Source organism: Pteronotus mesoamericanus, unplaced genomic scaffold (assembly GCF_021234165.1).
Source record: "Pteronotus mesoamericanus isolate MK-2021 breed Mesoamerican mustached bat unplaced genomic scaffold, CSHL_Meso_final contig_73, whole genome shotgun sequence".
Lineage (NCBI taxonomy): Eukaryota > Metazoa > Chordata > Mammalia > Chiroptera > Mormoopidae > Pteronotus > Pteronotus mesoamericanus.
Genome location: NW_026555245.1, coordinates 32149574 through 32166726, shown reverse-complemented (window position 1 = coordinate 32166726; position 17153 = coordinate 32149574). Strand labels below are relative to the sequence as shown.

The 17153-nt window shown below is 38.6% G+C and overlaps 1 protein-coding gene across 1 annotated transcript in view; it reads right to left on the bottom strand.

Annotated features, from left to right (window-relative positions):
- SH3GL2 (SH3 domain containing GRB2 like 2, endophilin A1) overlaps positions 1 to 17153 on the bottom strand; it is a 194985-nt gene that overhangs the window by 36306 nt on the left and 141526 nt on the right. Inside the window, exon 2 of the mRNA XM_054583188.1 lies at positions 6011 to 6079. Coding sequence (XP_054439163.1) covers positions 6011 to 6079 — 69 coding nt within the window. The remainder of the gene's footprint in view (positions 1 to 6010; positions 6080 to 17153) is intronic.

Below are 17153 nucleotides of genomic sequence, written 5' to 3'. Positions count from 1 at the left end.
CAGGGGCATCTCCCAACCTGAAGAGAACAGGTTGGAGCCGGAAGGCTCTTGGTATCATCCTCCAGGGGAGGTTTGGGGACCTGGCAGTGACCGACCACATAGGACCAGGAGGAATGCCCCTGTCACCCCATCTTCTGTTTTTGTTTTGAAAATCCTCAAAGTCTGTGGAAACATCATCCACGAGAACTGTTCTACCCCAGGCCTCTGTGCAAAGGAGGCTCTCCCGGCCATGCTCAGTTACACAGCTTCTCTGCCAAAGCTGGGTGCGGGCAGTGTGCATGCTAAACGGTCCGCAAAGAGGCTGCCAAGGAAGGCATGCAACGTGGTTCTCATTGTGGGTATGGATCCCTCTCCCCTCTCGGCTCTGTAAATAGCCAAATTACTCAGGCTCCATAAAGAAAAGCTATTGCCTTGACTAAAGCCAGTGGTCTCAGGGGAGGCAATGGTCACACTGGAGACACCAGTAATGGGCATTAAGTTTGGTCCCCAGAGTGGGATTCAGCAGATGGAAGTAGGAATTAAAACAGCTTTAGCATCCCCTGTGATCTGATGGAAATCTCCCAGGAAGGAGCCCACCCCAACCCAGATCTTGAAAGACTTCGTGTCCAGTGAGGCAGACTCCTAGTTACCTAATCTAGACATCCCTGTAGTACAAGCTCTAGCTAAACCTTTTTGATCAGAGCATAAAATAACATTCCCTTGGAATCTACCTCTGAAAACAACTTTATCCAATGTAATTATTAGTGTACAGCATTATCAGGACACACTCCAAAGAGGGAACAGCTCTCAGAAGATTCATTCACTAGGATCTTGCTTTTTATTTTTCTCTAACAGAAAATCGCATGAGAGAGCTAATAAACACAGTGGGAAAAAGGACTCATGGACATGTGCAACCATGTGGTGATTGCAGGGGGAGGGGAGGATAAAGGGACTAAAGGATAATGGGAAAAATACACAATAAAGATTAAATTTTTTTTAAAAAGGAAGCAGAAAAGGATGCACCAGTACACATAGCTACAAAATTTTAAGCAGAATAACAAACTGAAAGTTTGACATCAAAAAGTAAACTAAGCAAAGGGAGCCAAATATATGGTGGCAGATCATGATTAAAAAAAATAAGTAAATTAAAAACCAGTTATGAAACACAGACACAGACACACACACACACACACACACACACACACACACACACACACAGCAAAAAGGGACCAGTACAGAATCTACTCCAAAGCTTTAATTCATTAAATATGTGAGTCTGAACCTAGAAAAGGAAAGTGAACTCCCTGAGGTCACAGGATTTGTGTGGCTATGATGGGAAGAAAAGGAGTCCTAAAGGTCAAGGGTCAGAGGGTTTCTAAGAAAGAGTGAGAGAGGAACTGAACTGTTCAGTGACCTTCTGCAGGCAGAACGCTGGCCAATTTCTAAGTTCTTTTAATTTCTCTCCTCATTAAAAGGTCTGGGACTGTTTTTGCTAAGCTAATCTACACCGTGCCAATCAGGGACAGGCTCAGGGCCCTTGCCCTGCGGGAACCTTCAGTGTGCCTTGTTAGGCATTTGCTAGAAAAGCTATTCATAAACCTAATCTGACAACGTCCAGCACATACTCCCTTATTAACAGGCTTGGTTTAATTCACATGTACTAAGAAGAATTGCACTTAAATAATTTATTATAATTGGCAAGAGATTTTCCCATCTGAGAGTAGCACAGTTTTACTTTAAATTTACACCATATAGCTGATGTTTTCCTCAATGCCCAAAGTTTCCTATTACTTGAAAATAAGTTTTGATGTGTCCTAAACTACAACTTCCTTTCTTATGAGCTCCTGAGCCTCCATTTCTTTAACTAATCCTGCCTGGATAGGTGTAGGAAGCCATAAGAGAAGGATACTCAAAGGAGGTAAAACTTTAAATGCATACAAATATGTGCATGTTTTTAGGAAATAAAAACTCTACATTGAATAATATTTCCCCTGAAGGTAAAAGCATAGGCATGTATTCTTCTGATATTTTTTTTCAATTTTCTCAATAGCAACATTTTAGCAACTGTCAATACAGTTGACCCTTGAACAACACAGGGGTTGGGGTGCCGAGCCCCTACACAGTCAAAAACCACGCATAACTTTTGACTTCCAAAGACTTCACTTGTCCCTCAGTAGCCATGAGGAATTAGTTTGGACAGAAGGATCTAAGCCATCTCCACCCAATGACAAATTAAGTGTATGAACAAAAGGACCAGGGACAGCCTATCAGCCTCCCCCGACACCCTGCCCTGCAAACAACTCACCCTTTCTCAGTCTCACACGGAATGGCATTCTTTCTATACTTTCTCAACATCCTGCTTTTCTGAAAACTTGGGGCTGCCCCTTAAGGAGAATTCCTTTCTTATTAAAAATGGTCTATAAACACATTTCCAACCCTAAAATCCCTCTGGTTTCAACAGATGGGATTCGCCAGGATACTTTTCAAACTACAAAGAGACACCCTACACCCCTTGGCTTGGACTTCTGCATTACCCACACGGGGGGGTCAAGATAAAACTTCAGGGTTTAAGTTGGGTGCTCTCCCCTCTAAGCAGCGTCCACTGGTCTACCCAGCCTGAGCTAGTTCTTCCATGGGAATCATCCCCAGGACACCAACCACTATGTCCTACAAGCCACTGACTTACACGCTCACTTCTTCCATCAGAACTGGAAACTCCTTGAAGGTAGGAACCGTGCCTTAACCGTCTTTATATTCTTGATGTCCAGCACTAGGCCTAGCATTTGGAGGCATTTACAGATATTTCACGCGAATTACTGAACATAACTACACACAAAAATGAGGAATCACTGTGGCAACTGACGGAAATCGGAGAAGGAACAAGAGGTCCCTCAAATTCTAGAACTTCCTCTTAATAAAAAATCTGCAGCTTTCCAAAGAACAAATCCACACAATGCCTATACCATGATAAGAAATTTAGTTTGTGTTTAATGGAGCTTATAAGCAACAGATACAATTAAAAATGAACACAGAAACAATTCCATGAAAGGCACTTAAGAGGAGGAGGAAAATGGCTGTGGGCAGGGTCCCCGCAGAGACAGCGCCACAGCAGGAATTCCGCCCAATCAGCTCCGGGAGGGGACGGCTGCAGGGACTGAGACTCACGTGGTAAACTGACTGCATCTGAGCAGGCAAGCAGCTGGGGTGGCTGATTAGAGAACCGACCTCGAGGAATACCCACTTCCCTCCCCTGAAGAGTGCTGCTAGGTGCAAACCTCTAATTTATTTCATTGTGTTGTCTAATTGTACCTTGGAGAATAGAGCTGAACAACGGTCTCTCTACTCCAAATCCTTGATGATCGAAAAACTGACTGTGGAACGGTGATTCTTCTCTGACTTGGGTACTGAGCTAAAATATTCTGTGAGTAACAAACATATTAACAGGAGAGAAAATATTTGATATTCTAAAGCCAAAGTATTCCTAATTACCACAGAAATCTATACCTTTCCTGCAAATTTAGCATGGATAAAAAGTACAAAATTTTTAGTAGAGCCAGAGAAAAGATAAAAGATGTATGAAATAAAATGGAATAAAGCAAATTTCTACACCACACTGAAATCTAAATCTCTCAATTTACCTAGGTATAAACCCAAATACAAAACCACAGGTATGTTCTTTAAACAATTACCAAGAGTTTACCTTACTGCAGAAATATCTAGATGTTGAAATAAAACCTCTAGAAACTTATTTTCTAGGAAGTAGGAGAAATAAACCTTACCTTCAGACTCAGAGGGATGTCTGTGGGTCTTTACCTGAAGTAAAATACTTGCAAGATCCTCTTTTATTTGAATTAGTTTGCAAGGTTGGAATGGATTCAAAATCTTAGTTCCATTATAAACTTTACTCTGTTCTCCAAATTTCTTACTCTTTTTAGTCTCATTTAAAAAACAAAAAATTGGTTCGTTTTAACTTAAGCAGTGAACTATCTAGCTTATTACCTTCATCGTGGCAGATGAAAGTAGAACTCAGATTCTGACTCCTTAGTTCTAAGTTCCTAAACACCTGCCTCATCTGTCATTAACAAGAAGGCACTGGCCATGGGGAATACTTTAAATTCCCTCCAGGGTGGGGGTGGAGGGAGACATCAGAGGATAAGGGAGGACTCAGGAAGATCTGATGTAGACAGAGGCTGGTGCAAATTAACAGACCTACAGAGCTGCTCAAAATGAGTGTGGAACGCCAACACTGCAGGGAGTAAAAAAGTCAAACGCAAGTGATTCTGCACAGGTGTGTCAGTGTCTGGAGACTCAGACGCTGTAGAAGAATGGGTAGACTACTGTTTCCTGAACTATAAATAGCATGGCTACCCACTTTGGTTGATGATCAGGTGGTAATTAGAACTGTCCAGGGATGAGAAATGGGGACCGATGCAGAGATTTCAGTCCAATGGGGACAAGTGGCTGCCAGGCTTTTTTATATGAGCCTGGTTTCCCAGACCTCTGGTTGGAACTGACGGCTCTCATATTAAATCTCCTCTCCCTCGGGTACCTAACCTATCAGTGATGCCCATCTCAAGAACTTAGAATGACCAGCTAGGTAAGTACTAAACAGTCTCATTTTACAAGAGTACTCTCTTGGCAACTCATCTCTTTCTTTCTTTTCTTTCCTCCAGGAACTCTAATGTATCTTGTTCTCTCTTGTTCACTGTTTTCTGTACCAGAAAGACACTAGGCTCTGCTTTACTCATCCTCCACTTCTTCATTTAACTACCAGGAAGGACTTCCGTGACCACCCCTTCTAGGTGAGCTTCCTCTCTTCTAAACTTCTCCAGTGTCATGTTTCACTCCTCTTGCCACACCGGTCAGTGTTTGTCCAAAGTGTTCCTTCCCCATTAGACTGAGAACTTCATGCAGTCAGGTGCCTCGTCTATCTGGCTCACTGCCATATCCTCCATGCCTGGCTCGCAGGAGGCACAAGACAAGAATTTGTTGAGTGTATCAATGAACTCATCAGAAGAAAAACTGAAAAAATACATGGAAGAGTAGATCTAGAAGTTTTCTTTGTTTGACTCTTCTCACAAAGACTAAAAATAGCAAAACTGAGGCAGCCCATTGGAACTAATACAGGACTAACTAAAAATATTATTTCTGAGTATCATGAGCTTTTGACATCCTTTCTGTTCAAATACAAGGTTTGTATTTCCAGATCTTTTACCCATCTGCAATTTAACACCTAAAATAAATCTTTGCACAATGCAATACACACTCTTCACCACAGACCCAAGTATAACTTGCTAAAAAGAGTATCAAAGTAAAAAAAGAAAACAAAAAAAAAAAGAAAAAGAGAAAAAATGGCATATGTCACAAGAAAAAGGAAATGGGATATTTTGTTCACCACCTCTAGGTTCACTTGTCAAGAACCTACTTTTAGTGAGGATGCTAAAAGATTTACACTATTTTTAATCCCTAATAAAAGTCCCCCAGAAGGGATTTGTATTCTTATATGTATAAAAACCTAGAGGCTCCAAGCAATAACCTGACTTGTGCAGCGGCGGGGGAAGAGGAGCTGAAGCCACGGTTGGAGAGGCTCCCCCCGCGGCTTTCTCTCCAGATACCTGCTGCCTCTGGCGGGCGTGACCCTTTAAGGAAAGTCTTCTAAACCAGAAAGTGACTCAAACTCTCCCAAAACACTGAAGACATCATTCCCTCACATTCTCTTTTCTTCCCACCTCACAATTCAGTACCAGCTCCACATTGTCCCTATTCGGAAATGTGATGCTAAATCCATAAGGAAAAGTGCATTATGACATTTCACCTTCCCTGACATTTTGTCCTTGGGATAGTACAAAGGGAAGACAGGATATTTTGCATTTTGTGTTTTAAAATGGACACTTTAAAAATAGCATTTCTAAGAAAAACAAAATGTATTCTCAAGGTACCAGTGGAGAGGACTTTGCCTTCTCCTTTCTCCCTTCTCTTAGTACATAAGGAAATTTTATGACAAAGGGACCTCTATGTGGTGAAGACTTACCCTCTCCATCTCCTTGAAGTCATCATCTAGCTTGGTTCCTTCAGCTCCTCCAACCTTCTCACTCACTTTCTATGGAAAATAACCAAAAAGAAGAATTATTATAAAGTTCCTTTTAAAAATACATCACAAGTTTTAAGCACTTTCACAAACATTGTCTAGCATACTCTCTCAACCATTCTCTGACATAGGTGGGCAGTCCCATTTTCACTGTAGCTCCGATGGTTTCAATAGCTTACCTGGTAGGTTTTGAAAAAAGAATTCCAATTCTCTTGTATCTTCTGACTTCAACCCCACTGCTCTTGCTATTACACACATCATTATGGAACTATCTAATCACTGAAATTTTCCTTGGAAAGTTCTGAGGGCCAACAGCATCATACAATAACCACTTGCCTCTGATAACGGGTCTAAAATTCTACCTAGGTAGAAAACTGTTACTTCTTCAATCTATTACCCGAGGGCTACTGAAAAGATAATCACAAACATCTATCAAACTGGTAAGAAAAAAAATCAGCTCAGTTGATCTTCAGATAAAAAGACTTGAATAGCAGTTTTATAAAGCTCTCTGTAACTGTCTACATTCTTATGTACATAAGACAAACTATGTGGAGAGGTGTTGAGGGTATTTCTGTACTCCTTAATGTGAATTCCCACTATCATACATCTTATATTCATCAATTTACACATGCAAATGGCCATTTTCTACATGTAAAATTCATGTTTATATAAAATTTGATACCCTATTAGGTTCTGAAGTAAAAATTCAAATTAAGTCTAATAAAAATGTATGAAGGAGTCCAAAGAAAAATACTTTGATTTATCAAAGACAGGGATGTTAAGCGCTGATGACACAAGAATTCCATTCCTCTTACAATACTCATTTTTAAGGTATTTAGATGTTTTTCAATATGGCACTAATGTACTAGAGTTACCATCCCCAGATATCAAAGCATGATTTGTCATTTCCTTTAACGGCCACTGGGTTGAGGGTTTTTGCAAGGATTCCCACCATAACCAGACCTGTAACAACCTCAGTAACAACCTGTGTATTCTAGCAGGTTTGGTTCACCTCCTTCTAAAATGGCTCTTGAATGCATGGCTCTGTCTCCAGGCCATGGAATTTCTGATATGCCCTTATTGGGGGCTCGGGTATATCCCTTACCCTCTACTTTTCTGTCTTTAACTCCTGCTTTCTGCCTTCAGAAGAGATCACCCTTGGAGAAACCAGGAGTCTGAATTCTATTGCCACTCTGGCCCTGTATACAAGATACTGTTCATTTCACCCTCTCAGCAGTAACAGAGAGAATATGCTGCAATGACAGGCCATGTCATGGTCCGGTTTCTCTACTCCTTTCTAAGTACACAGAGTAGTTGTGAAAGTTAAATGGCATAATAAATATAAGAACCTGTGTTTGAACCTACAAGAAATGTGGTATATCCTACTTCTCATCTCTCATCAATCAAGTGTGTATCTGCTTACCAGTACCCTGGTCTCTCCCAGCCATTTATTTAACTCTTATTTCACACCTTGAGAAAAATCTGGCAATTTTCATTAACACAAGATATTCTTAAGTAGATTAAGGCCAATGATTCAAAGTAAAAGGTTAATACAAGCAATATTAACATTTTTAATTTGTATAACTGATACATACTTTCACTTAAAATTTATCATCGGTGTACCACAAGAACTATGAGAAATAGGTATTATTACTATGTCTCAGATGACGTAAATGACAGTTGCATAAATTAAGCTGTCTATCCATGGTACAGATCTTGAGCTAGGAAGAGGTGGAACCGGCACCTGAGTGCAGTTTTCCCAAGCCAAACGCTGGGCTTTAGAGCCACAGCGCCACTCTGAGGAGCTGTCCATGGTACTGCCATCTCTGCCTGAAGTTCCTTTAGGTTCGGCTGGTCAGAGAGAGATTTACCACGTTAACACTTGGTCCTTGACATCACCTCTCTCATTTAACCTGTGTCCTGGGTGATGTTATTAACTATTTCAACAGGATGCAGAGTCCAGGCTTCTTCTGGCATTACTAACACCTAACCTAAGGCCTGCGCCCACTGGGATCTGGCCCAGCAGTCAGCTTCTTGGCCTGCTTTCTTAAAGATGTTTACCCGAATGGAATTAGGGTTGGGGAGGCCAGAGAATTCAGTTTAAAACGTCATAGTGTGAGTCCATGTGCCAGTAACTTGACCTACATACTCAGGTTTTACTTCCAGAAAATCAGGAATCAAAAGGGCCTTTAAAATTATCAAATTTTCCCTATCACCAAGCAAATTTTTACTATGACTTTTTTTACACTGATTCCCTTCCTTTCACTTTGCTCAGTGATGACTGTTTTAGCTCATATTGCCACCCCTCTTGTGTTTTATTCTTGGAGTATGAGGATTTTTAGTTAAATTTGGGCTAGGAAACTAATCTAGTAAAACTCCTACACACTAAAGAAATATATATTGCACAACCCCCAATTAACTGTCTCTTATATTTACCTGACTGGTTCCAATGTCAGGGAACTATATCAGAGGGGCCCATTTTGGTGAAAGAGGACCATTACAGGCAGACTCCTTCTATGACTTATGAATGAGATTTAATTTTTATTTGCAAAATTGTCACAAAAACACAGCTGAGAAATGTCTCCATTTGTAGTAACACTAGAGAATTCTGTTAACTTTGAGCTAATCACATTTTGACCATCTCTAGGGAATACAGTATGGCCCTCAGCAAAACCACAAGGGCCATATCATAATTTCAATCCCATACTGCTCAACCGGGAATGAATTTAATTTTCTCACTTTTTTCATTCATCAGCAGGTTACAACCACAGTGGCTGGCTCACTGTACCAAACAGATATGAAATGGGATTACTTTGCCCATTAATAAATTAGAACTAGTCCTGGTAACTCACTCTGAGGCCAACCCATCAGTCTATTTGTTTTAACTATTTTGTGTAAGTAGTGTGTGTGTGCGCGCGTGCATGCGTGCGTGTGTGTGTGTGTGTGTGTGTGTCAGAAAGGGTGAGTGCAAGAGGGGATGAGAATAGAAATCTCTTTCTCTTCTTAACAAAAGCTGACATTTGAGCTGCTCAGAGACAAACAGTTCAGCAAACTTAGTGAATGAGGCAAAGGGATACAGGTACTAATTCAATTGGCTGGTCGATATAAAAATTTCTTATCTAATTAGAATCTTGGAAAAATAAGAGTATTCAACATGACATCTATATTGCTCTCTGGGCTTCTGTTTTTTTCAAGTCACAAAGGATCTAACTATATCAAGTATTGAATTAAACAATGGACTAAATAACAACTGACTCATTCCTTAGGCATATACTACATATTTTTTCCTCCTGTCCTCTAAATAACATTACTAAAACTTCTATATATAAAAGCCAAGTTAAGGAACACAGGTTCCCTAAGCCCATCCAGCCAAAAATAAGTTTTGTTTTCCCTACCCAGTACCATTCATTTAAGAATAACTTTGCCCTAATTTCTGGTGAGGTGATTCCTGAAACCAAGATTTCATAGTACTGAATATTTTCTGTTGCTATTCAGCATATTTCGGCTAATATGCTTATCATTTGAAATACTGAGTCCCTGTTTAAACAAAAATAAGCAGGTTATTTGAATTTAAAAAAGTGCAAATGGACTAACATGCCCCCGTACCCTCTAAAAAAATTCTCTATTCAAATTCCTTAATTTTACCCACTTAGCACAATACTGAGAGCTTATGCTTCTAATCTTACCTTCTCTTACATTCTACATGTAATATGTACTCCAACCAAACCCAAAATCACATCTCCCTCTATCTTATTCTTCATTGTAGTCTTCACAGCAGGTACGCAGTAAAGATTTGTGGAACTGAACCATAATGTACTTCCGTAAATATTAATGCTAAGATGACTGAGAGGAGGCATAAAGTGAGGCTGATCACCTCATTCTGGGATGGCCTTTCAAAAAGGCACAACTTAAAAAGAAACAAAAACTCATACTTCAAATTAAACATCTTAATTTTGAGTCTGCAGTAGTGTGCGATGATGACTTTTTTTTCCTTTCTATACCAAATGAAAAGGGGAACCAGCAGCAAGAGACAACTTAAATAAATGACCACTATACTCAGCCCAAAGGATGCCACACTGCTTTCCCACAATGACTCATCCTCCCCCTCATTAACTGTCACCACTAGGCAAAAGACACTCCATCCTCTAGGTACAGCTCTGATTCTTCTCTGCATTGCATTTCAATTATTAAACACTGAAGGGCCAACTACCATTTCTTTAACTGCTTTTCATAAAGGTCTCCTCGAAAATTATGTTATCAATACAATTCAACAAAAGAGAACAAATTCATTCAGACCCCACGCACCTGTGAAGTTACTTACCTCCTAGCTTCCCTGTTTTTGTTTAGCTTTATCTCTATAAACAGACAGATTTCACTGTCCACCCAATGTGTTTATTCCCTCTACCTTGGACCTGGACCTATGTCCCCTTTTTTTTTTAATGTTTCAGATTCTACCAATTATCTTAAATGCTCACCCAGATTTCACCTTTTCCATCACTTGAACACCAACCCTACCTGGAGGTTATCGGACCTCCTTTGCACTCTTAATGAATCACATCACCTTCTCAACTACCTGGAACTTGCCACCTGAGTAAAATTGCTGAGGACCTTTGTTCATCTGAATTATAATATGGTAATAGAGGCAATCATACTTCTTTGTCTGAAAACTTCTGAGACGGCATCACCTGAACATAGTGCTTGCAGAGCAGATACTTAAATTAATTCAGTTGAAAAAGAATTCTCAGTGAATTATTCTAAGACCAAAAATTGCACATAAATAAAAGGAAGATGCTTAACTATTAGTTATCACTGGTTCTGTGTCTCCTGAAAGTTTAGACCCGCCCAACAAAGTATAGTATCTTTTTCTCCATCAGCAACAGGCAAAAAACTAAAAAAATCCAATAAACTATGATATCTGATATTTTATTTATTGCCAAAGTTAAAGTTCTCTTAACTGTAATCAATCTATATTCATTCACCCAATTACTTTCAGTACAATTACAAGAGTAATGATATACATTCTTCCCATTAATTATGGTTTTAATATGTATGTATTTTAGTTTGCATGTATATGCACATTTATGTACATCACACACATGTGGGCAAACATGTTTGTGGATGTATATACCCACACACATATGATAGGAAGTAAATACAATATTTTTCCAAAGTGCTTTTTAAAAATCATCAAAAACAATGTTATTAAGTACTATACTATGTATTTATTCATATTAAAATAGAAACATTCCATAAGTTAAACATAGCTAAGAGCCAAAAGTAGAGCTCATAGAATAATTCACAAAATTATATACATTTATAATGAAACCTTACTGACAAGTCAATGAGAAATATCCATGGAAAGGGGTTTGTTTGTTTGTTTGTTTGTTTGTTTTAATTGGATTTAAAGGCAAGAGACCTGAATTCTAGCTTTGACAAAGACACCAAATAGTTGCATGAAAGAGAAAATGCATAACCTGGTAGTGCCTCAGTTTCTTCACCCATGAAGTGAAAACCAACATCATTTAACACTGGATTTTTGAGAATTAAATTAGGGTATACATGGAAGAGCACTTTGTAAACTATCAAAAATCATTATTAAAATAAGGTATTTATTATGCATTAACAAGTGGTCTTATGTGAAAGGTAGAATTTTAAGTTGGTTTCTTACATTTGGTAAAAACAATATAAGCACAATTTAACTAATTAAAGAACAACATTACTTAGTGCACAAGCTCTTTAGAAAGAGGATATAATAACCACCCCCTTGGGATGCTGTACTGTTTCCTTGCTATTTGTAGACAGGCATCATCAATGATAATAAATAAAAGAGCCATACTCTGACTCTTCATGAAGGTTCTTCAATTACAACTCATCAGTAAGGTGCTAAAAATAAATTTACAGTGAAAATACTTCATGCCATATCAAATATTCAGAAGGAAACAGGAGTCAAAATTACAGCAGTATTTTTTTGGTATCTGGCTAAATACAAGTATATCTTGTTTTTCCAGATGGTGATATTCCCATGTATGAAAAGCAGGGTGAATTCACTTCATGGGATATAAGTTTCACACTAGTTTTTCTCAGCTGTCATTAAATTGGAATGCTTAAATGCCATGATGTTTTGAAAGTGAATTTATATATATATATATATATTACCCCCATCCAGAAACTTCAGATTTTCTTAGAAAATGAATAAAGGTATTTATATAAATTGAGCTAATTCTGATCATTTCTTACTATCAAGTAGAATTTGTATATTGAAGAAAAGTGGAAAGGTTCCTCTTATGTAATATAAAAAACAAGAATTCAATAGGATTAACACTGATTTTCTTTGACTACTTGGAGCTAAAAAATTTAAAGTGAGTTTGGGTGAGCTAAGCACTTGGCCCTTTTCCCAGCTGCCAGCCTATCTTTTTCTGGTCAACTACTATATAGAAAATGCAGACATTGATTTACATAATGTCCTAATTCTTTCTGGTATAGTTCACTGGGGTTGAAGGTAAAAACTTTCTAAACTCCATTTCCCCAGAGTGAGAATTTCCCAAAGACTATGTGGCTACTTACATCACCCCCTCAAAGGACATTGGGAGGATTTATTTATTATGGAGCTTTCATGCCCAGTTTAAGTCCCTCCCTAGAAAGGTAGTTTATACGATCACCTGTAGTTTCATTTACAAGGTATCCTCTCTTTGTCTTCTAGAAAAAAAATAAGTATAAAAATGTGGATAATAAAAGAAATGAGCATTTCTCTATTTTTTTTGACTCCCCAAATAATCTGGTTCATCATCAGATAAGGGCCAATTTAAAAGCAGGGGTCCAACTGAAGGGGAGGATATTTCCGGAAGGTTTCCCATCCCTGGCAATAGGAAAAATTTTATACATTTTCATAGTCCACTGCAATAAGCCACTGAAATTGAACAAAATAGAAAAAGACAGTGTCTTCTAAAAATAGGCCCTTAAGACTTGGGGCTACAATTATGTCATGCAGTATTTCTTATATTCTATTTAAAGCTGAATCATAAATTCCCTTGAGGGGGAAAAAAAAAAGCAGAATTCACAGAGAGAAAAAAGGCTATCAGTAATTCACTTGAGATTTCAGTCCTCTTTAATGAATGACCTAGAAATACCTAATGATTCAGTTGATAAAGCAAAGGAGTAAGCAGCTCTAGGCGTTCACTTGTTAAGATAAACTGCTGGGAAGTCCTCTTCTGTTTTCTGAACTGAAACCACAAACTTCCTTGGGCCTCTGTTTCTTAATCCACAAATGGGGCAAGGGGTGGGGTGTGGTGAAATCACCAGGAGAATTCTAAGGGCCCTTGCAATTAAAAATTTGGTGTCTGCTTTGGTGATGGTTAATTTGATGTACCAATTTGGCCAGGCTAGAATATACTGTTGTTCCATCAAGCACTAACCTAGGTTGTTTTGTGAAGATATTCTGCAATGTGGGCAACATCCACAATCAGTTGACTATAAGCAGAGGAGGTTATCTTTGATAATGTGGATGGGCCTCATGTAATCAACTAAGTTCAATTAAGAACAACACTGAAGTTGTTCTTAAGGAAAAATTCTGTCTTCACATCCTACTGGTTCTGTTTTCCTGGAGAATGCTAAAGGATACAATTTCTACCTGATCGAGTGCTATTTATAGTACATCAAAGGTGGATGGTAAGTTTGGAAAGGAAGGAAAAAGAGAAAATGCCATGAAAAAATGCTGTGGTACGTTTTCACCCAGATTAGGACTATATTTATGCAAATCTCATTTTTAAAAAAAGACAGCAAATTATCTTTAGATTAAATTCACCAAGTAGAATGAATACAACGGAACTCAATTTGTGTGCTTACTACATACCAGGGACTTTGCCAGCACTGGAGGTCTCACTGCAAAAAGGACATGGCACATATTCTCTGGGAATTTAAGAGTCTGGTAGAATATATGGATAAACAAACCATTTCAATATACAGCAGGTCCTCGAATAACATAACATCATTTTATTCAATGTCATTTCACTATAATGTTGATGGGATACTGTAGGAACTTAATTCTTATTTACATCAAAAAGCCTATGGCAAAACTGATTTTGTTAAATATTTTGTTTAATGTCGCAAAACCTATTGACTACATTAAGTAAGGATTTACTATAATGGAGTAAGTACCTAAAAAATATGTAGACAACCATCAGATCCTAGGACGGACAATTTTACCCTATCTGGATAAGAAGACAAGGTTGGGGAAAGCTTCTTGGAGACTGGCGGATTCTCAAATAAGTTTAAGTAAGCCAGAAGGACAGACACGGGATGCAGGAGAAAATTTTCTTCAATAGAAGCTACTGTATGACATAAAGCAAATGCAACAACAGTATATGCAGGAAGTACACGTATTTCAGTGCTCCTAGAGCTCAGAACATAAGGCAGGGAATGATGAGAACTGAGGCTGCAGGAGAAAGGGGAGATCAAATGGCGACGGGCCTTTGATTCCATGCTTTTTAAAGCTTTGTTGTGTTTGAGTTTTAATTAATTCACATAATTGTGTAATTATTACTAAAATGCAGTTTTAAACCTCCCACTACCCTAACAAGTTTCCCTGAGACCATTTTTAGTCAATGCTCGCTTTCACCCTTAGGCAACCACCGATCTGCCTCCTGTCTCTGTGGTCTTACCTTTTCTAGACATGTCATATAAGTAGAATCATACAATGGATTGTTTTAAATATTTGGGTTCTTTCACTTAACATAAAACATCTGAGATTCATCCATGTTGTTACATGTTACAGTAGTTCATTTCCCTCTTACAGCTGAATAGTATTCCTTTGTATGGTTATCATACATTTTATTTATCCATTCACCAGTTGATGGGATTGCTTCTAGTTTGGGGGTATTTTGAATAATGCTTCTATGAATAATTGCATATAAGTCTGTGTGTACATATGTTTTCATTTCTTTTGGGTAGAAATCTAGAAGTGGAATCACTGGGTTTTATGGTAAGTGTATATTTAACTTTTAAAGAAATATCCAAAATATTTCCAAAGTGGCTTACAGTCTATGCAATCATAGACTGTATCTTGTGATTGATGGGGAGCCATTAACAGGTTTAAAATGGGGAATGTCATATCTAAATTAAGTCTTAAATCATCTGATTACACAATGAAGACTGACTTGAAAAAAAACAAGATTAGACATAAAGATACCAGATAGAATATTACTGCAATCATCCATGCAGAAGATAAAGGCTTGAACCAAGAACTCTAAGAGGAAGAATGGACTCAGTAAATATTTAGGATATAAAATAAACAGGAATTTGTGACTGATCTGATATATAAGAGTGAAGCAGAGAATTCTAAGATGACTCCTAGGTCCTGCTTTAGCAGATGGATGAACACTAATAAACAGAACTCAAGTATAAAGCCACTACTGGGTTTGAATCCAAGTAAATATGTTTAACAGGGAACTGAATATATATGCAACTGAATATATATATATATATATATATATATATATATATATATATATATGCAACTCTAGGGAGAGGTCAAGGCAGGAGACAGACATACGGAGTCAGCATTATGCATTTGATTTGTAAAACTGGAAAAGCATGTGAGATTGCTCAGGGAGAACAAGTATCTGGAGAACAGTGATGGGGAAAAGAGGGAATGGACCCTAAGCATCACCAATAAATAAGGTTTAGGTAGAGGGAAAAATTATACCAAAAAAAAGTCAGAATGGAGAGGGAGAATAGAGGAAGAAAAGGATCGAAGAAGCCAAGGACACAATTTCTCAAGTGAGTGTAAACAAGCCTAGAGGAGAAGTGAAACGAGGCGGTGGTGGTGGGTGGTAATTCGAACAATCATTCCAAGAGTCTGACAGCTCCATGACCATGCAAACTGCTACGTACATGATGCTGGTTAGTGAAATGGGCTCAAAGACAAAGCACATGCGATCTAAAGGATACTAAGAATCTGACAACAGGATCTGCATCATCATGCTTTTATTGTACATAGTATTTTTTTCAGTTCACTTTCTGCAATAGAAATACGATTCAAAACTATATGAAATACCCATAAGAAGTCAAGTAACAAAGTTGTTGGGTCCCAGCTGCAGGGCAGGCAGCTCACACTGGCCTCCACTTCCGTCACTAATGCTTGGACAGCCTCCTTTCATCCATTCAAGGTTGGTACTTCAGCTTTCAGAAAACAAATATCTAGGACAAACTGCAAGCCAATGGGTATGAAGACATTTGAGAGAGTTCTTGTTAGTATTTCACACATCAATAGATTCAGCTCTCCACATAGCCTTTTATGTCAGCAAATGTGGCAGCCAGGCTCTATCCTACGGTATATACGTGCTCTTATCTTCCTAAACCAAAGGAAATGAGCACCATGCTTATAGCTGCAACATAAGTCACAAACTCTACCTTAAATAGCAATAAGAAAGAGATATGAAGAGGCCTCAGAGATAGGAAAATAGATGGATAACCAGTTGACATTCAGTCAAGAAATTCCAGACCCACCATCTAATACAAAAATCATTGACCCACTGCCAAAGAACTAAATTAAGAACAAAGAATAACCTAACAAAACTCCGAAAGCCCTGACTGGTGTGGTTCATGGGATGGGCACTGTGCCGCGAAACCAAGAGGCCATCGGTTCGATTCCCTGTCAGGGCACATGCCTAGGTTGCAGGACACGTCCCCAGCTGAGGGCATATGAGAAGCAACTGACTGATGTTTCTCTCCCTCTCCTCCCTTCCCCTCATTCCAGAAATAAATAAATAAAATCTTTTAAAAAAACTCACAAAAGATGGATCCCTGTCTGAGATATCAAGTTTGATAACTCTTATCTGCAGAAATTCCGTTATCCGAATTAAACATTTTAAAAGCACCTTAGTACTTTTATATATTTCATGTATAATCCTATACAGAATGTCCTGAATGCTAAGCAGCTCATCTCTGCAGAGAAGGCTGTGCACAGAGATGGCTGTGAAGGGAGTGCTGCTCTTCCACTGCAAGCGGCGAGGTCTGCTGCCTGCACTGCGGCGACTCTCCCGGGAGGCTCACACCTTGCAGGCTCATGCTGAAGTCAAGGAAGGACTGA